The sequence below is a fragment of the Rana temporaria genome, chromosome 4, assembly GCF_905171775.1.
Source record: "Rana temporaria chromosome 4, aRanTem1.1, whole genome shotgun sequence".
In the NCBI taxonomy this organism is placed as follows: domain Eukaryota; kingdom Metazoa; phylum Chordata; class Amphibia; order Anura; family Ranidae; genus Rana; species Rana temporaria.
In genome coordinates this window covers 454916251-454943653 of record NC_053492.1, presented here as the reverse complement: position 1 = coordinate 454943653, position 27403 = coordinate 454916251, and the positions used below count along the sequence as shown (strand labels likewise).

Sequence of the window (27403 nt, the reverse complement as noted above, 5' to 3'; positions counted from 1 at the left end):
ACTAGACAGACTTACTTTAAAGCCCATCATTTTTTACCTACTTGTATGCATTTAGCAATGGATTTTCTAATGTAATTTCACTCTTACTTGCTAAGCTGTTCTTTTAGGGCTCATTCACACAACACAAGTGTCTAAAATGACACATTTGGATGTGTGCAGCATAGGGTTTTGTATGCATGGAAACAAGGCTGTCTTTAAGGCAGGGCAAAAGGGACAGCTGCCCTGGGCCCTGTCATTGTTGTGGGGCCCAAAGCAGCTGCCTCATACTTGCCAACTATCCCAGTTTAAATTCCCTTGTCCCTTGAAGTTTTAGTCCTTTGCTGTGTCCTGGTATCTCAGTGTGAAGTGGTGCTACTTATGCTCCCCAGCTCTGCCCTATTGTGTACAGATGACTCACCTGCAGACCCTGTGTTTACATGTAAATAAACGTCATGCATATGTAAATAGCAGCGTCTGACCGCATTCATATGTAAATAAAGGAGGCATTTATATGTAAATAAAGGAGGCATTCATATGTAAATCATGCCCCTCTGCAGTGAAGAGATGATGTGCTGTAACCTCCAGCAACCAATCAGTGAGCAGTATTACTGTACAGTAATCTCTAGAAACCAATCAACAAGAAGAAATCATGTGATGTAACCTCTAGCAACTAATCAGTGAGCCGTAATGTGTGATGTAACCTCTAGCAACCAGTCAGTAAGAGGTAATGCTATGCTGTAACCTCTGACAACCAATCGCAATCACTGTCTGATCGGATACAGTAAACTGATTTTAAGTCTAGCTGATATTTATTGTATGTCTCAGAGCAGGAGGAGAACAAAATTGCATGGGCCCTGCATCTAAGCATAGCACTATAGGTATCAATGTGCCCACAAATACAAATGTGCATAGCGCTTATTGGCATACAACAAAATAGGAGTAGGCTGTATCTGGAGTAGTATATATTTGCACATTTTACATGAGTATACTCATACACACATTGGGGTAAATTTACTAAAACTGAAGGGTGCAAAATATGGTGCAGCTCTGCATAGAAACCAATCAGCTTCCAGGTTTTATTGTCAAAGCTTAAAGCGGAGGTTCACCCTAAAAAACATTTATATACCATTACATCCAGCATACTTCCGACATCTACAGTATGCTGTTTTTTTTTTTTTTTCGCTGTACATACCATCTTATAGTTCTTTTTCACCCGGCTTCCGGGTTCTCACTCCCGCGGGGAGTAGGTGTTCCTATGAAGAGGCGTAGATGATTGACGTGCGGATAAGGCGCATCACCGTTCCGAAAATAGCCGAACTGGGGCTCGGCTCCATACGGCGCTATACGGCGCCTGCGCAAAGACTAGGAGCCGTGTAGAGCTGACTGCGCAGGTGCCGTATAGAACCAAATCCCAGTTCGGCTATTTTCGGAACGCGTGACATGCCTTATCCGCACGTCAATCATCTACGCCTCTTCATAGGAAGGCCTACTCCCTGCCGGAGTGAGAACCCAGAAGCCGGGTGAAAAAGAACTAGAAGACGGTAAGTACAGCGGAAAAAAAAAATACCAGCATACTATACATGTCGAAAGTAAGCTGGATATAATGTTATATAATTGTTTTAGGGTGAACCTCCGCTTTAATTGGTCAAGCTGAAGTTAGAAGCTGATTGGCTCCCATGCACAGCCGCACCAGATTCTGAGTGCTCCTGTTTTAGTAAATCTCCATCATAAAGTCATTAAGAGAATTGTATGCATCTAAATTCACCTAACCGTGAGCATTTTAGGCACATTTTTTATGCAGGATCTTCTGCTAGCTCTACCAACAGGAACCTGTGTTCAAAAAATATGGGTATGCCAGTGTGAATGAAGCCTTTAGATTGAAATAATATTTCCTTTTTTACCACCAGTTTAATTTGTCTTCCTTTCTTTCATTTTTTATTTCTTACAGAAGAATCGTCTACACAAAAATTACAGTTATTCCAAATGGTGTCTTCTCTGGATTTGAAGAACTTACAAATATGTATGTATTTACAGATAAATATTTTATAGATAGCAAAAATCTGATAATCTTAAAAATTGGGACTACAAGATACCTCTGCTCTAGAAGTCATACAGTCCTCTTTTATCAGAATAGAGGTTAATGTATACATGTAAAAACAAACAGTTGATCAATTAGAGATTCTATAATAAAAAGAAAAAGTAGAATTCAATATATTGAAGGACTGAACATTCATTTTTGATTGGAAATGATCGTATATTGACCACACTGCACATTTTGTTTAATTATTGTCTACCAAAATCTGAATCTTTTGATCCCAAAAAAAGTTTTATCATATTATTACATAAAATAGGAAAACAACAGTGTAGTGCTTGTAAAAAACAAAAAACAAAAAATATATACTAATACCAAATTATTATGATGTGCATAATATAAACATCGCCATGAAATTACATAGTTAGAGTCGGTTCACACTGGGGCGACTTGGGATCCGACTTGAGGTCGCCTCAAGTCGTCCCAAGTCGCGCTGTAGAGAAAAACAATGTAAGTGAATGGGAGCGGTGTTAATACACACTACTCAAGTCGCTCCGACTTCAGAAGAGGTTCCTGTACTACTTCAATCCGACTTGTAGGCGATCTGTACCCATTGATTTCAAGGGAAGTCGCCTCCAAGTCTGAACTGAAGCGACTTTCCAGGAAGATAACATACATTTCTCAGGAAAACCTCTCCCTCCCCCTCCCTCCCCCTCCCTCCCCCTTCCTCCCCTAGAGCTGATTGTTGTTTGATTGGCCACTGGAAAGTCTCCTGTCCTGGAGACGACTTCAAGTCGTGTTGTAAATCGCCCCAGATCGCCCTGTGGTTCATGCTCAAGTCGTGTCGGAGTCGCCTCTGAAAGTCGCGCTGGAAGTCGTGTCGCCCTAGTGTGAACCGACTCTAACTAAGGTTGAATAAAGCCACTAGTCCATCATCAATAAAGACACCAGTCCCTTATCAATAAAGACACCAGTCCCTTATCAATAAAGACACCAGTTCATTATCAATAAAGACACCAGTCCATTACCAATAAAGACACCAGTCCATTATTAATAAATACACCAGTCCATCATCAATAAAGACACCAGTCCATCATCAATAAAGACACCAGTCCATCATCAATAAAGACACCAGTCCATTATCAATTAAGACACCAGTCCATCATCAATAAAGACACCAGTCCATCATCAATAAAGACACCAGTCCATCATCAATAAAGACACCAGTCCATCATCAATAAAGACACCAGTCCATTATCAATAAATACATCAGTCCATTATTAATGAAGACACCAGTCCATTATCAATAAAGACACCAGTCCATTATCAATAAAGACACCAGTCCATTATCAATAAAGACACCAGTCCATTATCAATAAAGACACCAGTCCATTATCGATAAAGACACCAGTCCATTATCGATAAAGACACCAGTCCATTTTTAATAAAGTCACCAGTCCATTTTTAATAAAGTCACCAGTCCATTATCAAAAAAGACACCAGTCCATTATCAATAAAGACACCAGTACATTTTAAATAAAGACGCCAGTCCATTATCAATAAAGACACCAGTTCATTATCAATAAAGACGCCAGTCCATTATCAAAAAAGACACCAGTCCATTATCAATAAAGACACCAGTCCATTTTAAATAAAGACGCCAGTCCATTATCAATAAAGACACCAGTTCATTATCAATAAAGACACCAGTTCATTATCAATAAAGACAACAGTCCATTTGCAATAAAGACACCAGTTCATTATCAATAAAGACAACAGTCCATTTGCAATAAAGACACCAGTTCATTATCAATAAAGACGCCAGTCCATTATCAATAAATACACCAGTCCATTATCAATAAAGACACCAGTCAATTATCAATAAAGACGCCAGTTCATTATAAAATAAGACACCAGTTTATTATCAATAAAGACACCAGTCCATTATCAATAAAGACACCAGTTCATTATTAATAAAGACACCAGTCCATTTTTAATAAAGACACCAGTCCATTATCAATAAAGACGCCAGTCCATTATCAATAAATACACCAGTCTATTATCAATAAAGACGCCAGTCCATTATCAATAAATACACCAGTCTATTATCAATAAAGACACCAGTTCATTATCAGTTAAACCTCAATAAAATCCAGAAGTGAGCTTTCCTCTCAATCTGTAGCAGAAAAAAGAGGGATAAGTGTGTATCTTAATAGTGTGAAAGCATTTTAGCGATGGGATCACCCTACAGACCACCATGTGTATACAGGTGGGGGTTTACCAGACACACATGACCCTCACTGAGGAAAGGTCAAGTGGGGCTTGTTGTAATATTATATAAAGACTCCAAACACCTTTAGGGATCTGAACCCACAATTACACCTCTGGGTATACCAACAGTTAGGCCTCGTACACACGACCGTTTTCCTCGATAGAATTCATCAAGAAACTTGGTGGCAGAGCTTTTTTGCAGAGGAAAACGGTCGTGTGTCCGTTTTTCATCGAGGAAACTGTCGAGGAACTCGACAAAGAAAAAAGAGAACAAGTTCTCTTTTTCCTCGACGGGAGTCTCAATTTCCTCGTCGTGTTTCTCGTCGGGCTGGTTTTCGACGAGAAACACGATCGTGTGTATGCTAAGAAACCCGCGCATGCTCAGAATAAAGTATGAGACCGGAGCGCACCTTCGGTAAAAGTAGCATTTGTAATGGAGATAGCACATTCGTCACACTGTAACAGACTGAAAAGTGCAAATCGTCTCTCACCAAACTTTTACTTAACACGCAGTAACATGAGATTGGCAAAAGCAGCCCCAAGGGTTGTGCCAGTGGAATCGAACTTCCCCTGCCATTGTATGTGTTGTACGTCACCGCGTTTGAGAACGAGGAGATTTTGTCTTGGCCGTGTGTACGCAAAGCAAGCTTGTCGAGTTCCTCGACAGCCTAACAAGGAACTCTTGGAGGAAAACAATGTGTCTTTTCCGACGAGTTCCTCGGTCGTGTGTACGAGGCCTCACAGTGTAAATCAGTCAAATAAAACAAGATTTAATAAGAGTAAATCCACTTAATAAACAGAGATGTGGATCAGAAATTTCATTACACGTGGATAGTTTATTTGCCCAAAGCCAAGATGGCTACAGCTAATGTGCACATGTGCAGTGGTGAATTAGATACAGCCATCTTGGTTTTGGGTGAATAGACCATTCATGTGTAATGAACTGTCTGATCAATGTCTCTGTTTGTAAGTAATCTTGTTTTATTTGACTGATTTACACTATGAAGAGCGTTTCTTCCTTCTTTTATGGTATCGCCTTTGTGTGGAGTTCTATTTATTGTACAGTAATCTGTTGGTATACTCAGAGGTGTAATCGTGGGTTCAGAATCCTGAAGGTATTTGGAGGCTTTATATGATATTAAGGATTATATGATATGTATAGGATCATGTTTATCTGGTAAGCCCCCACCTGTTGCCATGTACCTGGTGGAGATCAAGCTGGAGAGGGGGATTCTCTTCCACCTCCTGTCTGACACCCCTGGTAGTGATGACAGGGAGTGACGGACACATGTTGGCACGATGGCTGATGTAATCGATGGCACTAGGAACCAGGTGGCTGGAGAGCACTGGGCAGACTCTGAGAATGGGAGCTCTGTATCGCTGGGTCACCAGATGGAGGCGTAGCCGGGACGTAAGCCAGGAGGTCATCAATAGCTGGACAGAGCAGGTACCGAGAGGCAGAGGCAGAGACGGGACACAGGCAGGGTTCAGTACACAGTCGGGCAGGAAGGTGCAGGAACATCAGGCAGAAGCAGAGTCAGACACAAGCTGGGATCAGGAAGGCAGGCGGAGATCAAAGAGTAGGTTCAGGTGAAGCCGAGTCAAGACACAGGAAACTTGGGTCAGATCGGGTAAACAGACACTAGCTGAAAGACCACTCAGCAATGTTCATGTGTCAGTGTTCAGTTTAAATAAGGTTACTTGGCGCCCATACGTGCACGTGCATGTGCGCGCACGCGCATGCGCCAATACAAGTCCTTCTTTGTGCACACACTGGTGTGCTGGGCTTGTGCGCAGGTGCGCGTCTGTTGGCCGGACTTCTCTTACACCTGTATACACCATGGTGGTTCCATCGCCAAAAGATTTTCACGCTATTGGAATACACTCTCTACTCTCTTTTTTTTGGCTACAAATTGAGAAGAAAGCTCACTTCTGGATTTTTCTTTGGGACATTTATGCACTTTTGTGTTTTATTGATGTTTAACTTCATGGTGATGTTTATAATATGCACATCATAATAATTTGGTAGTAGTATTGGTTGATTTTTACAAGCGCTGTTTTTTTCTTATTCTATGCATACCATGTATTAAGGTATTGTACCAGGCGCTCTATCATATTTTTTTAGGGGCCATTAGTGCGGTCTTTCTCTTCACACATTATATTACATAACCCTTAACTCAAACCTTACACTTAGGGCCAGATTCACAAAAGAGATACGATTGTCGTATCTATGCGACTGATTCATAGAATCAGGTTACGCATAGATGGCCCTAAGATCCGACAGGTGTAACTGTGTTACACCGTCGGATCTTAGGCTGCAATTCTAGGCCGGCCGCTAGCTGGCGATTCCATTGCGATCGGCGTAGAATATGCAAATGACTAGTTACGGCGATTCACGAACGTCCGCTTTGCCCGTCGATCTAAATTTACGTCGTTTCCGTAGCGATACGCGTCGTAAAGTTAAGGCTGCCCTCTAGGTGGTCTAGCCAATGTTAAGTATGGCCGTCGTTCCCGCGTCGAAATTTGAAATTTCACGTTGTTTGTGTAAGTCGTCCGTGAATGGCGATGGACACCATTTACGTTAACGTTGAAACCAATGACGTCCTTGCGACGTCATTTAGCGCAATGCACGTCGGGTAATTTGACGACGGAGCATGCGCAGTATGCTCGGCGCGGGAACGTGCCTAATTTAAATGGTGCCCGCCCCATTTGAATTAGGCGGGCTTGCAAGTTTTCATCGCAAGTGCCTGATTCACAGAGCACTTGCGATGAAAACTACGCCGGCGGCCTCCGGCGCAAGGCGGGCCAATTCAAATGGGCGTGTGCCATTTAAATTAGGCGCGCTCCCGCGCCGGACCTACTGCGCATGCTCCGTTTCGCAATTCCCATCGTGCTTTGCGCGCGGTGACGTCATTTTTTCGAACTGCGACGCGCGTAGCGTACTTCCGTATTCCCGGGTGGCTTACGCAAACGCCGTTCATTTTTACATTTCGACGCGGGAACGACGGCCATACTTTAGACAGCAATACGTTTGCTGACTAAAGTTAGGGCACCAAAAACGACGACTAACTTTGCGACGGGAAACTAGACTAGCGGCGACGTAGCGAACGCGAAAATCCGTCGTGGATCGCCGTAACTCCTAATTTGCATACCTGACGCTGGTTTACGACGCGAACTCCCCCCAGCGGTGGCCGCGGTACTGCATCCTAAGATCCGACAGTGTAAAACAATTACACCTGTCGGATCTTAGGGATATCTATGCGTAACTGATTCTATGAATCAGTCGCATAGATAGAAACAGAGATACGACGGCGTATCAGGAGATACGCCGTCGTATCTCATTTGTGAATCTGGTCCAAACTGTATAAATAAATAAATGTCATAATTATTAATTATGACCGACGTACCTAAAAAAACAAAGCCCTCCAGCGACGCGCTGTCACTTTTTAAGTGTGAGCCTGCTTGGCCACTCACAATTGTACTCTATTATAGGTCCAAAGCTTGGGTGATCATTTATTTATTTTTTTCCGGTGATTTTGGTTGTTTTAGGCCAGCAACCTAACCACATTTTTCACCAAGGCTGTCATATATAAAAATAATCTTATTACCATCCTTTATTTCTTTTTTATCGAACTATACTCCTCTGTTTCTCCCATTTTCCCTTTTTTTGTTCTGGCCTAAAATGTGTCCTTATTAAGCTTCTAATGTGATGCTGACCTTCTTACTGGTCTAGTTACTTTTATATTGTTTTTCTTGTCTTACAAATGTGCTAATATTGTTCACGAAGAGCTTTGCCAACTTTCTTCACATTGTTATTATTAGTGAGTGATGACAGGCGGTGTGCAAAAGGTTATACAAACCGGTGAGCGCTTCACCTTCACATTAACTAGGCGGACGCAGTGTTCAGTGTGTGCAGAGTATCAATGTTTAACTCTGTTCTACCATTAACCACTTGCTTACTGGGCACATAAACCCCCTTCGTTCCCAGGCGAAATTTCAGCTTCCGGCACTGCGTCGCTTTAACTGACATTTGCGCGGTCGTGCGACGTGGCTCCCAAACAAAATTGACGTCCTTTTTTCCCCACAAATAGAGCTTTATTTTGGTGGTATTTGATCACCTCTGCGGTTTTTATTTTTTGCGCTATAAACAAAAAAAGAGCGACAATTTAAAAAAAATATATATTTTTTTACTTGTTGCTATTATAAATCTCCCATTTTTTTTTTTTTTTTAATATTTTTTTTCTCAGTTAAGGCCGATACGTATTTTTGTAAAATAAAAAAAAAAAAATCGCAATAAGCGACTGGTTTGCGCAAAAGTTATAGCGCCTACAAAATGGTGAACAGAATTATGATTTTTTTTCATTATTTATTTTTTACTAGTAATGGCGGCGATCTGCGATTTTTATTGGGACTGCGATATTGCGGCGGACGTAGCGGACACTTTTGACACAAATTTGGGACCATTCACATTTATACAGCGATCAGTGCTATAAAAATGCACTAATTACTGTATAAATGTGACTGTCAGGGAAGGGGTTAACACTAGGGGGTGAGGAAGGGGTTAAATGTGTAGCCTGGGTGTGTTCTAACTGTGTGGGGGGAGGGGGTTGACTGGGGGAGGTGACCGATGCTGTGTCTCTATGTACAAGGGACACAGATCGGTCTCCTCTCTTCTGACAGCACGTGGAGCTCTGTGTTTACACACAGAGCTCCACGTCCCTGCTGTTACCGGCTGTGTCACCGACGATCGCGTGTACCCGGCGGACATCGCGGCCGCCAGGTACACGATTCGGCTCCCCAGCGATGCGGCGGCACAGTGGTTACCCGCCGCGCGCCGCCCAGTGGCGCGCGCGGGTAATGCATTTCAAATGACGTCCAAAGACGTCCAGTTGGCACCTGAGAACCGCGCTGTTGACGTCTTTTGTCAATAGCGCGGGTCTCAAGTGGTTAAAGTGTTACTAAACCCAGGAGCCTGCATTCACTATATCTGGTCTCACACAGTACATGGAAATGCAATTATTTTAGTAAATATACCTTTCTAATCAGCGATATATAGCAGTCTTGTGACTTCTATCAGTGTCTGGTTAAAGCTTGTAGGAGGAGTTTTCATTCTTCTCTGACTGTCCTATGAGGCTGCAGCAGGGACGGTACGGGTTTCTTTTGCAGCCACGTGCTGGAATGGAGAATGAGAGAAGCACTGGCTATAGTTGCTCTCTGTAGCTGCTCTCCTTGCAGTGCTGAACTGATTAACAGCTGATTCAACAAAAAGAGATATCTGCTGAGCAGGAAGAGTTCAATAGACTTATGCCGCGTACACACGACCATTTGTCATGGCGTAAAATATGCCATTTTTTTAAATGGTCATTAAAAACGATCGTGTGTGGGCTCCAGAGCATTTTTCTCGATGTGAAAAATGGCCATTAAGAATTAAGAACATGCTCTAATTTTTCTCGTAATTTTTCACGTGATCAAGTACCACCAAAACAAAAGCTCTATTTGTGGGGGGAAAAAATGATCAAAGTAAATTTGGGTACAACGTTGCACGACCGCACAATTCTCATTCAAAGTGTGACAGCGCTGAAAGATGAAAATTTGCCTGGGCAGGAAGGGGGTGAATAGACCCTGGGGTAGATTCAGATAGATTAGCGGATCTTTAGATCCGCGAAATCTATCTGATTTACGATCCGCCGGCGCAAGTTTGAGAGGCTAGTGCTCTATTCAGAAAGCACTTACCTCAAAACTTGCGGCGGCGTATCGTAAATCTCCCGGCGGAATTCAAATTCCACGGCTAGGGGGAGTGTAGTATTTAAATCAGGCGCGTGCCGCGCCGATTTAACTGCGCATGCAACGTCCGCGAATTTTCCCGGCGTGCATTGCTCCCAATGACGTCGCTAGGACGTCATTGGTTTCGGCGTGAACGTAAATTACGTCCATCCGTATTCGCGACCGACTTACGCAAACGACGTAAAAATTCAAAACTCGGCGCGGGAACGACGGCCATACTTAACATAGGATACGCCGCATATAGCAGGGGTAACTATCAGCCGGAAAAAGCCGAACGCAAACGACGTAAAAAAAAAGCGACGGGCGGGCGTTCGTTTCTGAATCGGCGGATCTCCTCATTTGCATATTCGTCGCGTATACAAACGGAAGCGCCACCTAGCGGCCGGCGGGAGATTGCAGCCTAAGATCCGACGGTGTAAGTCACTTACACCTGTCGGATCTAAGGGAGATCTATGCAGAACCTGATTCTATGAATCAGCCGCATAGATCCGACCGTCGGATCTCAGAGATACGACGGCGTATCAGGAGATACGCCGTCGTATCTCTATCTGAATCTGTCCCCCTGTATGGAAGTGGTAAAAGCGGAGTTCCGCCGAAAGAAAATAATATTAAATGTCAGAAGCTACAAATGCTGCAGCTGCTGACTTTTAATATATGGACACTTACCTGTTCAGGGCGCCCGCAATGTCGGGTCCCGAAGCTGATCTGTCCCTCGGCTCTCTGCCTGACTTAAGCTGCGTACACACGACCATTTTTAATGTCCTAGAAAAAAACGACACTTTTTCCGACGTGATTCTTGTCAAGCCTGCCTTGCATACACACGATCGTAAAAAATAAATGCTCGAGCAGCGGTGACGTACAACACGTACGACGGCACTATAAAGGGGAATTTCCATTCAGATGGCGCCACCCTTTGGGCTGCTTTTGCTGATTTCGTGTTAGTAAAAGTTTGGTGAGAGACGATTTGCGCTTTTCAGTCTTTGTGCTTTTCAGTCTGTTACAGCGTGACAAATGTGCTATCTCCATTACAAATGCTAGTTTTACCAGAACGAGCGCTATCGTCTCATAACTTGCTTCTGAGCATGCACGTTTTTTTCCCGTTGTTAAAGCCTACACACGACCGCTTTTCACGACGTGAAAAACGACAACGTGAAAAATGCAGAGAAAAAATAGAGCATGTTCTAAATTTTTAATGGCCATTTTTCACGTCGGGGAAAAATGCTCTGAAACCCACACACGATCGTTTTTAAAGACCATTTTAAAAAATGGCATTTTTTACGTCATGAAAAATGGTCGTGTGTACGCGGCATAAGTCTATTGAACTCGTTCTGCTCAGCAGATAGCTCTTTTTGTTGAATCAGCTGTTAATCCGTTCAGCACTGCAAGGAGAGCAGCTACAGAGAGAAACTATAGCCAGTGCTCCTCTCATTCTCCATTCAAGCACGTGGCTGCAAACGAAACACGTACCGTCCCTGCTGCATGCCCTATCCATCTTCACCCGTCTTCCTTCTGGGGCCGCAGACTCCGGCTGCGTGACGCGCTCCTGAAGGAATGGCAAGGGCAGCCGTTCCTTCAGAGCGTATATGTGGCAATTACATCATTGGCGCAGTAAACAGTGAATATCTCCTAAATAGACATGTGCACTGCTGAAAAATAAGTTTGTTTTCGCTTCATTCAGTTTTTTGTTGAGGGGGGGGGGGGTTCAGATCATTCTTTATGATCGCAATTCGTAAATTTGTAAGTTCGTAAATTAGAAAATTCGTAAATTTCTAAAAATAAGAAAGTAAACAAAATCCAAAAGAATAACTATTATTATTATTATAATAGTATATAACTACCGTATATACTCGAGTATAAGCCAAGTTTTTCAGCATTTTTTTTGTGCTGAAAATGCCCCCCTCGGCTTATACTCGAGTCACCTTTTTGCGCCTGATCTCCCGGATTTATGGGGACTGGTTCCGGCCGGCCATAGGTCCCCTGGACCCCGAACTTGGCACACATGTAGCCACACTCTTCCTCTACAAGTCTGCAAAGTTTTTGTCTGTGGGACCTACGGCCGGGGAGCATTGATTTTTCAAAGCCCCTCCATAGAATTCCATGTTAAACGGTAATTTCTCTGGTGACTTTGGGGACCGGTACTTGGCACACATGAAGCCCCATTTCTCCTCTACAAGTGTGCAAAGTTTGTTGTCTGGGGGACCTACGGCTGGGGAGCACCAATTTTTCAAAGCCAGGCACCCCTTCCATAGACTCCCATGTCAAACGTCAGTTTAGTCATGGACACAGTGAGGCATGCACATGGACACAGTGAGGCAAACTGAGGCATGCAGATGGACACCCTAGGCTTATACTCGAGTCAATAAGTTTTCCCATTTTTTGTGGTAAAATTAGGTGCCTCGGCTTATCTTCGGGTTGACTTATACTCGAGTATATACTGTAACTAACTATTACATTACAGGTATTGAAATTTCCGTTCAAATTTGTCTGTTAGTGAACATAACGAATATGAATTTATCCGCAGTTACGAATTATCCAAAATAACGAATGCTGCATCTAAACAAATGGAACGGAATGAATAATAATAAATAATACAAATAATTAAAAAAAAAACGTTTTTATTATTATTATTGTTATTTATCATTAATAATTTGCTATGTTCCATTTCTTTAGATATGGCATTCGTTATTTCGGATAAATTCATAACTTCGGATAAATTTGTATTCATTACGTTCACTAACAGCCAAATTTGAAAGGAAATTCTAATACCTATACAGTGGAACCTCGGATTATGAGCATATTCCGTTCCAGGAGAATGCTTGTAATCCAAAGCACTTGCATATCAAAGAGAGTTTCCCCATAGAAGTGCCCATTCCCCGAGGGCTTTCACACTGGAGACAATAGAGCAGCACTTTTGGGGCGGATTGCAGGCGCTATTTTTAACGATATATCGCCTGCAATACGCCCTGAAGCCTTGTACATACACTCGGTTTACTCGGCAAGAACCAGCAAGAAAACTTCTGGCAGAGCTTTCTTGCCTAGTAAACCGAGCGTGTGTACAAGGCTTTCAGAAAACTGCCTAAAATCTCGACGAGAAAAATAGAGAACCTGCTCTCTATTTTCTCGTTGTGATTCTCAGCAGTGTTTTCCTGCCGAGAAACCTGTCGCCGTGGAAACCCGCGCATGCTCGAAATGACTTTGACGCATGCACGGTAGCTTCCTAGGCATAGGTAGGGTGCAGCAAGATGACGGCGACAGCATCGAATGTGACGAGCGCATGCTCGTCGTACGCGATGACATCACCGCGTTCTTGCCATTCAAAAGAACCGCGGTTCTTTTGAAAGGAGTATCTGTACACTCGGGCAGCAAGAGATTCTTGACAACAATCTCGTCAGAAAAAAACAATGGGCTAGATTCAGCAAGAATTTACGTTGGCGTATCTATTGATACGCCGCGTAAATTCAAAGCTGCGCCGGCGTATCTTCTTTCTGTATTCAGAAAGCAAGATACGCCAAAATTAGGCTAAGATCCGACTGGCGTAAGTCAAACATGTACGATGAAAACAGTCCGCCGGACCGTTTTCAGCAGACATGCCCGCCCGGAGATTTCTGTATGATGGCTGTACACACCATCATACAGAAATCCGCGCGTACACGATACGCGTGACGAGGCCGCGCCGTCGCCGCGACGATGACGCGGCGACGTGCGCGGCCCTGGAAGTTCAATGCTTCCACGCATGCGTCAAAGTCATTCGACGCATGCGAGGGATGGCGGCCGCTCGGACATGTACGGTAAGTCTGTACAGACGACCGAACATGTCCGACGGGCAGGATTCCAGCGGGCATGTTTCTAAGCAAGTTTAGAAACATTTGCCTGCTCGAAAATGGTCTGGCGGGCAAATGTATGCTGGAATCCTGTCCGATCGGCCGTACACACGACCGAACATGTCTGCTGAAACTGGTCCGCGGACCAGTTTCAGCAGACATGTTCGGTCGTGTGTACGGGGCATTAGTTGCATATTAACGCTGGCCGCTAGGTGTCGCTTCCGTCGATTTCAGCGTAGAATATGCAAATGAGCTGGATACGCCGATTCAGAAACCTATGTGCGCCCGGCGGATTTTTTTACGTCGTTTGCGTAAAGTTTTTTGCTGCGTAAAGTTGCTCCTGCTATATGAGGCATAGCCAATGTTAAGTATGGACGTCGGGACAGCGTAGAATTTTGTATTGTTTACGTCGTTTGCGCAAGTCGATCGCGAATAGGGCTTTGCGTAAATTACGTTCACGTCGAAAGCATTGACTATTTGCGACGTGATTAGGAGCATGCGCACTGAAAAACGTTCACGGACGGCGCATGCGCCGTTCGTTAGAGACGTCATTTACGTGGGGTCATGTTTTATTTACATAAAACACACCCACCTCTTCTCAATTTGAATTCGGCGCGCTTATGCCGACAGATTTACGCTACGCCGCTGTAACTTAGGGCGCAGGTTCTTTGTGAATCTAGCCCCAGCCTCACTAAGTTACGGCGGCGTAGCGTATCTGAGATATGCTACGCCCGCACAAACTTACGGCGGGCTTTCTGAATCTAGCCCAATGTTTTTTTCCTGAAAAAATTCTGGCCCATGTGTACAGGGCTTCAGTGTGAAAGGTGTCTATTTGTGGGGAAAAATAAGGTCAATTTTGTTTGGGAGCCACGTCGCACTACCACGCAATTATCAGTTAAAGCGACGCAGTGCCGAATCGCAAAAAGTGCTGTGGTCTTTGGCCAGCCAAATGGTCCAAGTGGTTAAGCCAAAGCTTTTATATAGTTTCAAATACAGCGGGGAAATGTTAGAGAAAGTTATAATCACGCCGACGGAACGCATATATGCGTCCTCGGCTTTCGGGGGTTATACCGTGATGATGCCTGCAGCCGCAGGCATCATCCCAGTACCGTTGTTTAGAGCCGGCGATCGGCTATCCAAACATAACCACCGATGCGGCTAAAAGCCGCTCGGTTGTTATGCCGGAGGAGCGGGAGGGGACATGCCCCCCCTCCCGACGCCTCTCGCCGCTCTGACCGGGCCTCCCGTCCCACCGGGAGACCCGATCCACAATCCTGCGCTTCCATCGTACAGGCGCGCTCTGAAACAAAGCCGTAAACGGCTTTGTTTCAGTGTCCGCATTGAAAACACGGAAGCGACGTCATGACGTCACTTCCAGGTTTCTCGGCTGGCAATGGCGCCGGATTTAAAAAAAGTACACAGTATTCAGAATCGCCGTTTTCGGCGATCTGAATACTTTGAAGTGCAAAGGAGGGCTCAGGGGTCTTTTAGACCCCGATCCCTCCATAAAGAGTACCTGTCACCACCTATTACTGTCACAAGGGATGTTTACTTTTCTTGTGACAGCAATAAATGTGATCAAAATGTAAAAAAAAAAAAAACAAAACACAATTTAATATTATAAAAAATAAATAAATAAGAACACACAAATTTTTTTTTAAAGCGCCCCCCTCCCCGCGAGCTTGCGCAACAAAGAAAACTCATACGGAAGTCGCGCCCGCATATGAAAACGGTGTTCAAATCACACATGTGAGGTATCGCCGCGATCGTCAGAGCGAGAGCAATAATTCTATTACTAGACCTACTCTGTAACTCTAACCTGGTAACTGTAAAAACAGTTTAAAGCGTCGCCTATGGAGATTTTTAGGTACCGTAGTTTGTCGCAATTCCACGAGTGCGTGAAATTATAAAGCGGGACATGCTTGGTATCTATTTACTAGGCGTAACATCATCTTTCACATTATGCAAAAAAAATTGGGCTAATTTTACTTTTTCATTTTTTTTAAATTCATGAAAGTAAATTTTTCCCAAAAAGTTGTGTTTAAAACACCGCCGCATAAATACCGTGTGACATAAAATATTTCAAAAATCGCCATTTTCTCCTCTAGATTCTCTGCTAAAATATATATATATATAATGTTTGGGGGTTCTAGGTAATTTTCTAGCCAAAAATATGGATTTTAACTTGTAACACCAAATGTCATAAATAGGCTTAGGCATGAAAGGGTTAAAAAATACAGGAGGTACAGCGAAATAATAGATTGGGCTCCATTCACTTCATAATTTAGTAAATGAGACCATCAGAATAGACAGTAACACAGATATAAAGTAAAAGGAAGCACAGCCATTGTCTAATAGAATTATTGCATCACTCATCATAATGTGGATCTTTACCAGATTTAAACCTAGTGATGTTAATGCCGCGGTGAAAGAAAACCTCCTTCTATCCTTTGATACGTCAGAAAACATAAACCGCATTAAATCCGATTAGCAGCCAAGTGGGTGTATAAAAACACTCAATTTGTTTCCAAGTTATAAGCTGAATCTGCGTCCTCGCCAATTGTCATCAACCGCAAATGTGTCTGAGGAAGCGCTACAAACACATTTACAAAAGATTTCTTCTCTGATGTTCTAGGCTTTGGTAAAACCATGTCTTTATATTAGAGATAGTTAGGGTCGAATAAACAGGAGATACGCGATTATTTATTCCTAGTGCAGCCACCACAAATGTGCCCACATACCGCTGGTAGGGGTTTGTGCCAAGATCTCCGGGGAGTCTGGACAAAGGTAGAAAAAACTGCCAGTGTCTGAAAACTGGCATCTGATTGATGGCTGTGGGTATCCAATGCAGATTTTATTTCACCCCTTAACCACTTAAGACCTGGACCTTTAGGCAGCTAAAGGACCCGGCCAGGTTTTGCGATTCGGCACTGCGTCGCTTTAACAGACAATTGCGCGGTCGTGCGACGTGGCTCGTAAACAAAATTGACGTCCTTTTTTCCCACAAATAGAGCTTTCTTTTGGTGGTATTTGATCACCTCTGCGGTTTTTATTTTTTGCGCTATAAACAAAAATAGAGCGACAATTTTGAAAAAAATACAATATTTTTTACTTTTTGCTGTAATAAATATCCCCCAAAAATATATAAAAAAAACTTTTTTTTTCCTCAGTTTAGGCCGATACGTATTCTTCTACCTATTTTTGGTAAAAAAAAAAATCGCAATAAGCGTTTATCGTTGGTTTGCGCAAAATGTATAGCGTTTACAAAATAGGGGATAGTTTTATTACATTTTTATTATTTTTTTTTTTTTTTACTACTAATGGCGGCGATCAGCGATTTTTTTTGTGACTGCGACATTATGGCGGACACTTCGGACAATTTTGACAAATTTTTGGGACCATTGTCATTTTCACAGCAAAAAAATGCATTGTCCCGCGGTCCCAGAGCTTCGGACCGGGACGCGGGCGCGCACCTGCAAACCCACGACTGGGCACTAGCACAGGACATACCTGTACGTACATGTGCCCAGCCGTGCCATTCTGCCGACGTAAATGTGCAGGAGGCGGTCCTTAAGTGGTTGAAAACCCTTTACAACCACTTTATGCTACAGGTAAGCCTATATTAAGTCTTACCTGTAGCTACCGCGTTTCCCTGAAAATAAGCACTTACCTAGAAATTTTGGGCTGTGTAACTTAAATTCCGCCGGCGCAAGGCGTTCCTATTTTCATGGGGGCGATTCCCATTTAAATTAGGCGTGCTCCCGCGCCGGCCGTACTGCGCATGCTCGTGACGTCATTTTCCCGACGTGCATAGCGCGAAATTACGTTACGCCGAGCTTTGTGGATTGCGACGGGTCAATAAAGTTGCGTCGAAAAAAGAAAAAGATACGGCGCGAAAAAAAAATTTAAAAATAAAAAAAAAATCGCGTCGCTGGACAGAAAGGTCTGTTTTTACAAGGTGTAAACAGTTTACACTTTGTAAAAGCAGCCCTAATTTTGCGTTTGCAAACTAAAACTTACGGAGAAAAAACGAAGCAGAAAAGCTTTGTGGATCTCCGTAAGTGCTAATTTGCATACCCGAGGCGGCATTTCGACACGAAATGCCCCCAGCGGCGGCTGCGGTACTGCATCCTAAGATCCGGCAGTGTAAGTCCCTTACACATGTCGGATCTTCTGCCTAACTATGGAAAACAGATTCTGTGGATCAGTTCCATAGTTAGGAACAGGGATACGACGGCGTAACCCTTTTGAGGATCTGGCCCTTTGAGAATCAAGTACTTGCCTCGCTAATTTACGACGGCGTAGCCTAAACACGCTAAGCTACGCCGCCGCAAAGTTGCGGCCATCTCTCTGAATCTGGCTAATAGTGTCCACAGGAGGTAATGATACTGTGGTATCACAAACGTGAAGAGACCATGTTTTGCCAAACTTTATTTGGTTTTCACCAAGCGCAGCTGATTGGTGTTTGTTCATTATTCACTAATACATTTCAATTAACCTTTTATCAGCCTGAGGCCTCGTACACACGACTGTTTTCCTCGACAAAATCCATCAAGAAACTTGGTGGCAGAGCTTTTTTCCAGAGGAAAACGGTCGTCTGTATGTTTTTCGTCGAGAAAACTGTCGTGGATCTCGACGAGAAAACAAGTTCTCTTTTTTCTCGTCGGGAGTCTCAATTTCCTCGTCCGGCTGGTTTACGACAAGAAACACATTCGTGTGTATGCTTAGAAACCCGCGCATGCTCAGAATAAAGTATGAGACGGGAGCGCACCTTCGGTAAAAGTAGCGTTCGTAATGGAGATAGCACATTCGTCACGCTGTAACAGACTGAAAAGTGCAAATCGTCTCTCAACAAACTTTTACTTAACACGCAGTAACATGAGATTAGCAAAAGCAGCGCCAAGGGTTGTGCCAGTGGAATGGAACTTCCCCTTATAGTGCCGTTGTACGTGTTGTACGTCACCGCGTTTGAGAACAATGAGATTTTGTCTTGACAGTGTTTACGCAAATAAAGCTTGTCAAGATTCTCGACAAGAATAACAAGGAACTCGTCGAGGAAAACGATGTTTCTTTTACGACGAGTTTCTCGGTCGTGTGTACGAGGCCTGAATTCATGCTGATTGGTTGCTAAGGGTTTACTGCTCTTTGGCTTATGGAGAAATCTCTTCCAAAAAAAAAAATGTCTATGTTGCTTATGTCAAATATTCATCTTTCCTTTTTTCATGACATGCTATAAAATGCAAAGGCAAGCACAAGTAGTTTATTTCCGATTATTATATATAATGTAAAGCCCATGTGATGAAATGTAAAAGTAAAATGATTGCCATTTTTTACTGGTGTAGAATCGATCCCGCAAATCCTTGTAATTCAGGAGAGTGACTCTATATCATACATATTTATCTAAGTAACGTCACGCTAAGAACACACAACTTCATCTTTTGCTGTTTTGGTCTTGCAGTCGGGCATGACTGTGGGAGAGACCTTGAAGATTATTCTTTTTTTTTTTTTTCTTGCTACATACAGATCTACAATGAAGAGGGAGCTTTCACCGGCCATAACACATCGCTCTTATCTGCTCCCTGACAAAGAAAAAAAATGACATCATGCTGCATCACTCAAAAAGTAAAGGAAAATCCTTTGGTTCCAAATTAATATTGTATAAAAACATGCTTAACCACTTGCCCCTTCGGAAGGTTTACCCCCTTCATGACCAGGCCATTTTTTGCGATACGGTACTGCGTTACTTTAAATGACAATTGTGCCGTCGTGCGACACTGTACCCAAATACAATTGATGTCCCTTTTTTTCCCTACAAATATAGCTGGTGCAGCAGGCTGGTGATCAGTGTGTATGAGCTTTGTTTTTTTACAGATTTTAACACACTGATCACCAGTGTCCCCACACAATGTAAACACACAGGGCCAGATTCATAAAGAATCGCGGCGGCGTAACGTATCGTCTTTACGTTACACCGCCGCAAATTTTCAGCGCAAGTGCCTGATTCACCAAGCACTTGCGTGTAAACTTACCGCGGTGTAACGTAAAGCCGTCCGGCGCAAGCCCGCCTAATTCAAATGGGGCGTGTACCATTTAAATTAGGCGCGCCCCCACGCCGAACGTTCTGCGCATGTTCCGTGCGAAAATTTCCCGCTGTGCTTTGCGCGAAATGACGTCGCCCCGACGTTTTGAACGGCGACGTGCGTTACGTCGTTTCGTATTCCCGGACGTCTTACGCAAAAAAAAAATATTAAATTTGACGCGGGAACGACGGCCATACTTTAACATGGGCTGTCTATTGTTATACCACCTCAATAGCGACTAGCGACGACGTAACGAACGCGCGTACCTTCGTGGATCGCTGTAAAATCTAATTTGCATTCCCAGACGCTGGAAAACGACGCGAACTCCACCCAGCGGCGGCCGAAGTATTGCATCCTAAGATCCGAAGGCGTACGCCTGTCGGATCTTAGCCAAATGCCCTTGTATCTTGTTTGTGAATCACAAATTAAGATACGACGCGTGAAATTTGAAAGTGCTTTTTCTGTGAATCTGGCCCACAAAGTCCCCACAGAATGTCCCCAAAACACATGTCCCCACATAGTAAAAACACGTGTCCCCACATAGTAAAAACACGTGTCCCCCACATATGTAACAGTAAAATCACATGTCTCAATGATCATCTGCACACATATGTCCGTGATCATCTGCGTACATCTGTACGTGATCATCTGCGTACATCTGTACATGATCATCTGCGTACATCTGTACATGATCATCTGCGTACATCTGTACATGATCATCTGCGCACACCTGTACATGATCATCTGCGTACATCTGTACATGATCATCTGCGTACATTTGTCCGTGATCACCTGTGCACATCTGTACATGATCATCTGCGTACATCTGTACATGATCATCTGCGTACATCTGTACATGATCATCTGCATACATCTGTACATGATCATCTGCGCACACCTGTACATGATCATCTGCGTACATCTGTACATGATCATCTGCGTACATCTGTACATGATCATCTGCGTACATTTGTCCGTGATCATCTGCGTACATCTGTACATGATCATCTGCATACATCTGTACATGATCATCTGCGCACACCTGTACATGATCATCTGCGTACATCTGTACATGATCATCTGCGTACATCTGTCCGTGATCACACAAACCAATTATTATATACTTAAAGGGATTTTCTTTACCAAAGACATGTAGCATAATACATTTTGGCTTAAATTTATGACAAAGTTCAATTTTATTGGATTTTTTTTTAAATAGAAAGAAGAAAATGTATTTTTTCCCCCAAAATGTTCGTGCTTTTTTCGCTTATATCGCAAAAAAATAAAAAACAGCGTCGTGAATAAATACCACCAAATGAAAGCTCTATTTGTGTGAACAAAATGATAAAAATTTCATTTGGGGTTTATTTTGTTTATTTTTATTTTTATTTTGTTTATTTTTATTTTATTTATTTATATTTTAGTCTGACTCTATCATCCCAATTAAAGTTAGTACAGGCTGTATCATTGTATAACGTGATGCCCTACCAGTCCTGCAGTTTGAACCCAGTTGGGGTAGGCTGGTCTAGGCCATCAAAACCCGAACTAAGGCCCGGATTCACGTAGAATCGCGTATCTTTGTGCGGGCGTAACGTATCCTATTTACGTTACGCCTCCGCAACTTTGTCGGGCAAGTGCCGTATTCTGAAAACAAAGTTGCGGCGGCATAGCGTAAATAGGCCGGCGTAAGCCCGCCTAATTCAAATTGTGAAGAGGAGGGTGTGTGTTATGTAAAATAACCATGACCCGACGTCCGTGTACATATCCCAGTGTGCATTGCTCCAAATATGCCGCAAGGCCGAATTGGTTTCGACGTGAACGTAAATTACGTCCAGCCCCATTCACGGACGACTTACGCAAACAACGTAAAATTTTCAAATTTCGTCGCGGGAACGACGGCCATACTTAACATTGTTACGCCGCATGTACGCCTCATATAGCAGGGGCAACTTTACGCCGGGAAAAGCCTAACGTAAACGGCGTATCTGTACTGCGTTGGCCGGGCGTACGTTCGTGAATTCGCGTATCTAGCTGATTTACATATTTCTAAGCGTAAATCAGCGTACACGCCCCTAAATATGCAGTTACGAGCCGACAGCGTAAGAGACTTACGCTGGTCGGATGTAATACAAATCTATGCGTAACTGATTCTAAGAATCAGGCGCATAGATACGACGGCTCGGACTCAGAGATACGACGGCGCATTAGAACGAGGGATGATTTCCCAAGCACTGGGACTCTGTGATCTTTGCAGTTCCTATTACCTTGCATTGGCTCATTAGAAGACCTAACCCCCATCGCTCCCCCACCCCTCCATTAATCTTGGCTTGACCACTCAAACTAATCGAAAACTGCTTTCTGATTGGTTGCTTTGGATAGATGCATACAATTACTCTGCATTCTGGTATTAAACAGTCCAATTGTCTCCTTGACAGGTTTCTTTATATCCTTTAATATTTATTACACATCCGAAACTATTACTGAAAGAATTATATTTTCTTATTACAACCCACCTTGCTTTAGACGTAATTTTTTCCATCCGCTGCAGGAAATAATTCACTTGTAAAAGCTTAAATGCCTAAATATCTCCAAAACAGCCAGTGACTTTATAGGATTTATGAAGACGAAGGTTCAGCTAATGTTTGTGCTTTGAAAGCTAATTGAAGATGAGTCAAGCTCTTTGCAGTCTATTTTATGTGTCTCTCCCTTCCGTGTGTTGTTAGTCACTGGAACCATTTGTCAGTCAGGCCCCGTACACACGACCGAGTTTCTCGGCAGAATTCAGCCAGAAACTCGATGGGAGACGTATTCTGCCGAGAAAACCGGTCGTGTGTACACTTTTCGCCGAGGAAACCCACGAGGATCTTGTAGGGCCAAAAAGAGAACATGGGGCCAGATTCACAGAATAGATACGACGGCGTATCTCCTGATACTCCGTCGTATCTCTTGTCGTATCTATGCGGCTGATTCATAGAATCAGTTACGCATAGATAGCCCTTAGATCCGACAGGTGTAATTGACTTACACCGTCGGATCTTAGGATGCAGTACCTCGGCCGCCGCTGGGTGGAGTTTGCGTCGTTTTCCAGCGTCGGGTATGCAAATTAGCAGTTACGGCGATCCACAAAGGTTTTCGTGTTCGTTACGTCGGCGCAAGTCTTTTTTTCCCGTCGCAAAGTTAGGTCTGCTATTAACATGGTGTAAAATTACTCCACCATGTTAAAGTATGGCCGTCGTTCCCGCGTCGAATTTGAATTTTTTTTTTTTCGCCGTGAGTATGTTACGCACTTCACGATTCACAAACACGTCGCGCCGCCGTAATTTCGTGCAAAGCACGTCGGGAAAATTGCGAACGGAGCATGCACAGAACGTCCGGCCCGGGAGCGCACCTAATTTAAATGGTACACGCGCCAGATGTGTTTACGATACACCGCCGCAAGTTTACAGGTAAGTGCTTTGTGGATCAGGCACTTACACTGAAAACTTGCGGCGGTGTAACGTAAACAGGTTACGTTGCGCTGCCGCAATTGTACAAGAATCTGGCCCATGTTCCCTATTTCCTTGTTAGTCAATGGGAAAAGTTGGCTCGCCGAGATCCTCGGCGGCTTCACAAGGAACCTGACGAGCAAAACTATGTGTTTTGCCCGTCAAGTTTCTCGGACACTAAACGTCGGGGCCTCAGACACTAAACAGGATGATGTACCTGATCGGGTTTTGTGCCTGTGAGGTTTCTATTTAAAAAAAACAAAATGTATATTATATATATATACTGTATATATACTGTATATATATGTATATATACAGTATATCAGGCCTCAAAATTTCAAGTCCTGAGCTACTAGCCTGGCCTCAAGAGTTACTCGCCACCTGTTGCCCCACCCAAACCCTACATTTTTATTTTGCTTAAAATGTAATTTTTACTTTTTACTAACTGCAGTGATGGCGGCCGTCTATAGAGGGCGCTGCAGCGCCACCCCCTCTCGCAAATAACACACATTCATGTATTGCATTGCATGAATGTATGTTATTGTTGCCAGCTGCCTGGTCTATTCAGATAGCCGGACCTTGGGCGCCGGCTACCTGAATAACGGCAGCTGGTTGGCTGTGCGGAAGTGCCTATCAGAGCCAGCCGCTCTGATAGGCTTTCCGAGTACAGCCTCTCGGCTCCCGGATGTCTTATCCTCAGAACGTTGGGGGGCTGCGTCCCTTGGATAAGACTGACGGCCGTCTCAGCCAATCAGGTTAACCGATTCTGGTTATCGGTAACCTGAATGGCTGAAGCGTCATTGAGGGTGGGGGAGGACATCGAGGGACAAGGAAGCAGAAAGGTAAGTGCATTTTACAGGGCACAGCGGCGACAATGGGCACAGAAGCGACAAAGGGCACAGTGGCATCAATGGGTACAGTGGTGACAAAGGGCACAGTGGCGACAATTGATGGCACAGTGGCTGCAATTTTTTATTTTTTTTTGTTTGCGCCCCCCCCAAACATTTTGAGCACCAGCCGCCACTGTTCCCCAGTACACCTCTACCTCCAACGCTTCTCTCAGAACTCCTCTACCTGCAACGCCTCCCCAGTACACCTCTACCTGCAACGCCTCCTCCAATGTCTCCCCTCTCCATCACACCTATGACTCGTCTCCAAATATACCTATAATCCCTCTTCCCAGTATGTCTCTGCCTCCAATGCCCCCCAGCAAACCTGTGCTTTGTGCTTTAAACGACTCCAGAAGTCAGCGTAGTCAGGAGCAAAAATCAACAACAGGATTCAGAAGATAGTAAGCCAAACCAAGTCATACTTAAGAAGGAACACACTAGACATCATAGACCACACAAGGGCAAGGAATAAATAAGCTAAACTGCTTAAAAAGCAAAAAGGTGGCAGCTGTAGGCTGGTCTAATGAGGCAGGTAAATGGTAATCAGTTGAGTCACTGTGGTACCAGCAAGTGGCCGGTAATTAACCGACAGCTGAGCAGCTTCTGAGCACTGAAAGAAAAAAGCTACTCATTAAGCAGCAGGAGCCCAGCCCTGACAAAGGTTGGGAAGGTTATTATCAGTAACGTGATAATGCAGATTGTTGTAGACTGTGGGCAAGATCCACAAAGAAATTACGCCGGCGTATCTATTGATACGCCGCGTAATTTCAAAGTTCCCGCGTTGTATCTTTGTTTTGTATCCACAAAACAAGATACGACGGAATGAGGGATCGATCCGACAGGCGTACGTCTTAGTACGCCGTCGGATCGTAGGTGCATTTTTCCGCCGGCCGCTAGGTGGCGTTTCTGTCGAATTCCGCGCCGAGTATGCAAATTAGCTAGATACGGTGATCCACGAACGTACGTCCGGCCGGCGCTTTTTTACGTTGTTTGCGTTCGACTTTTTCCGGCGTATAGTTATAGCTGCTATAATGAGGCGTACTCAATGTTGAGTATGGCCGTCGTTCCCGCGTCCAATTTTTAATTTTTTACGCCGTTTGCGTAAGTCGTTCGCGAATAGGGATTTGCGTAGAATGACGTCACCGTCGTAAGCATTGGCTTGTTCCGGTTTAATTTCGAGCATGCGCATTGGCATACCCCCACGGACGGCGCATGCGCAGTTAAAAAAAAACGTCATTTACGTCGGGTCACGACGTATTTACATAAAACACGCCCCTATTACAACGATTTGAATTGCGCGCCCTTACGCCGCCAAAGATACACTACGCCGCCAGAACTTACGGCGTGGATTCTTTGAGGATTCGGGGGAAAAAAAGTAAGTTACGGCGGCGTAGTGTATCTTAGATACGCTACGCCCGGCGGAATAATGCGCCGCTGGCTGTGGATCTGGCCCTAGGTGTTCTAAAAGTTTGGGGGTAAACAGGAGCAAGAAGATGGGTTGCCTTTAATTGTTCAGACTGATGGGGTCTATCAATGGCCTTTTATATATGGGGATGACCGGTTGTTTTAGGGGCTTGAGATGCCAGTAGAGAGTGAGAAATTGAAGATGTAATAAAAATGATACAATGATAACGGTTATAAGGCTGCATTCACACCTAGGCGTAGGCGATTTGTGGCATTTTTTACCGCGATTTGCCGCAACAAATTGCGGCATTTTTTACCGCAATTTATATTTTGTATAGGTCATTGTCGGGTATGGAGAACGCCGAAGCCGCCCGATATGCCGCAACAAAAAAGGGTTTGAGCTTCAGGCGTTCGGCGTTTCGGCGTGGAGATGTGAACCATCTCCATAGAGAATCATGTTATTTCTCCCCTCCAGCGTATTGTAGCGTCGCGCTTCAGGCGTTTTGTCGCCTAGGTGCAGGGGAGGGCTGGCAGCCTTAGGCCTGGGGGGCATGTTCAGTTAATTGGCCCATTGAACCGCTGAATCAGCTCACCATCCATGGCCCATCTGTTTTTTTTAATGCAGCCTTACCAGTGCAGTCAACTCCAGTGCCCATCAATGCAGCCTGATAACTGGGGCAGGTTACATGGGGTGTATGTGGGGGGATGGGGGGTCAGCTATGGGTGTCAGGGTCTCTCACCAGAGTGATCTCAGCAGGTCCTTGCATGCCACGGCCTCCTGGGGGGGTAATGCTCCTGGGGTCAAGTTGCAGCCAGCACCCAGCCCTACATCCCGACTCCCTGGCAAACCCTGCTTCTAAGAATCCGGTCTCCGGGAGTTGTAGTTTCCTCTGCACTGCTCTGTTTTTCACCCACCGGGAGCTTGAGCTTGGACTACAACTCCCGGGAATGCAACAGCTAGTGGTCAGCCGCCGTGGCCATGCCCCCAACCCAACTTCCTAGACCAGAATAAAAAAGAAAATGGTAGTGAGAAACTGCTGCCGGCCATAAGTCAGGGCGGCCTGGGAGGCAATTGCCACCCTGCCCCCTGGCCCAGCCCTCCCCTGCCCAGGTTCGAATGCAGCCTTAGGACAAATCAAGAGAGCTCATCTCCACAGCAGAGGCACAGTTCTAACCACTCTACATTCTACGAAAATAAAAGTTTTCTCTTTAGATACACTTTAATTCTTGGGCCCACCTGTTACATTTCTTGTTAGAACAACGGGAATTGATTTCAAATTATTTTCTTCTTTTTGAATGCTGACCTTATGGACTGGTACTAGCTGCAAACTAATTGCAGAGAATGTTTCTATGGCAATGCTTGTTAGTGTTCTGAAGGACCGAAAACTACGGAGCAAGGCTACAGTATATAATCAGACAAGTGGAAACATACATTTCTAATTTATTTTCTTTTATTCCATCTCTTAACTTTATTCTATATGTTTCTTCATTGAAAACGAAGCATAATGTTTATCAAAAACTAAATATTTATTGTTTCCCTGTTAAACTGAATAGTTATAGAATAAATCTGAGAAGCCTAAAAGATTACATTTAATTACCACTTTACCACTTTGCCGCGTACACACAATCGGACATTCCGACAACAAAACTGTGGATT

General features: G+C 44.1%; 1 protein-coding gene across 2 annotated transcripts in view; it reads left to right on the top strand.

Annotated features, from left to right (window-relative positions):
* The window catches only part of FSHR (follicle stimulating hormone receptor), a 182975-nt gene that overhangs the window by 70666 nt on the left and 84906 nt on the right, over positions 1-27403 (top strand). For both annotated transcript variants that reach the window (XM_040351600.1, XM_040351599.1), the window contains exon 2: positions 1928-1999. In XM_040351600.1, the coding sequence (XP_040207534.1) occupies positions 1928-1999 (72 nt within the window). The remainder of the gene's footprint in view (positions 1-1927; positions 2000-27403) is intronic.